Raw genomic sequence first — 694 nt, 5'->3', positions numbered from 1 at the left:
ACCAGACACATGAAGTACTTGAGCATGAAGACCGCGTAGTCCGGCCGGCGCGCCTGGTCCGGCTGCAGGTCCCGCAAGCACGGGCAGTTGTGCGTGGCCTCCCAGCGCGGGCGATTGTGCTGCTCGTAGAAGAGGCAGGCCACCACCACTGCGGCCGGCACCGTGTAGAGCACGGTGAAGAGACCGAGGCGGATCATGAGCTTCTCCAGCTTGTGGGTCTTGGTGGGGCCGCCCTGCTGCTTGATCACAGAGCGGATGCGGAACAGCGACACAAAGCCGGCTAGCAGGAACATGGTGCCGATGAAGAGGTAGATAACGAGCGGGGCCAGCACGAAGCCGCGCAGGTTGTCGAGGCTCTGGTTGCCCACGTAGCAGATGCCGGCCACAGGGTCGCCGTCTACCGAGCTGAGCGCCAGCACCGCGATAGACTTGACGCTGGGCACAAGCCACGCGGCCAGGTGGAAGTACTGCGAATAGCCAGCGATGGCCTCGTTGCCCCACTTCATGCCCGCGGCCAGGAACCACGTGAGCGACAGGATCACCCACCAGATGGAGCTGGCCATGCCGAAGAAGTAGACGAGCAGGAAGACCACCGTACACAAAGCCGGGCCGGTGGTCTCGTAGCGCACGTGCTGCTCCACTGCCCCCAGCTCCTCATATTCGCCGCGCCCACCGGGGCTACCAGCGCCCGCGC

General features: G+C 64.8%; 1 protein-coding gene across 1 annotated transcript in view; it reads right to left on the bottom strand.

Annotated features, from left to right (window-relative positions):
• Window positions 1-694, bottom strand: part of FZD8 (frizzled class receptor 8) — a 6,091-nt gene that overhangs the window by 3,487 nt on the left and 1,910 nt on the right. Inside the window, exon 2 of the mRNA XM_012731256.1 lies at window positions 3-694. Coding sequence (XP_012586710.1) covers window positions 3-694 — 692 coding nt within the window. The remainder of the gene's footprint in view (window positions 1-2) is intronic.

This window comes from Condylura cristata, unplaced genomic scaffold, assembly GCF_000260355.1.
Source record: "Condylura cristata isolate star-nosed mole 26May11 unplaced genomic scaffold, ConCri1.0 scaffold00030, whole genome shotgun sequence".
Lineage (NCBI taxonomy): Eukaryota > Metazoa > Chordata > Mammalia > Eulipotyphla > Talpidae > Condylura > Condylura cristata.
Note: the sequence above shows the minus strand (reverse complement) of the source record. Positions and strands in the feature narration are given on the sequence as shown.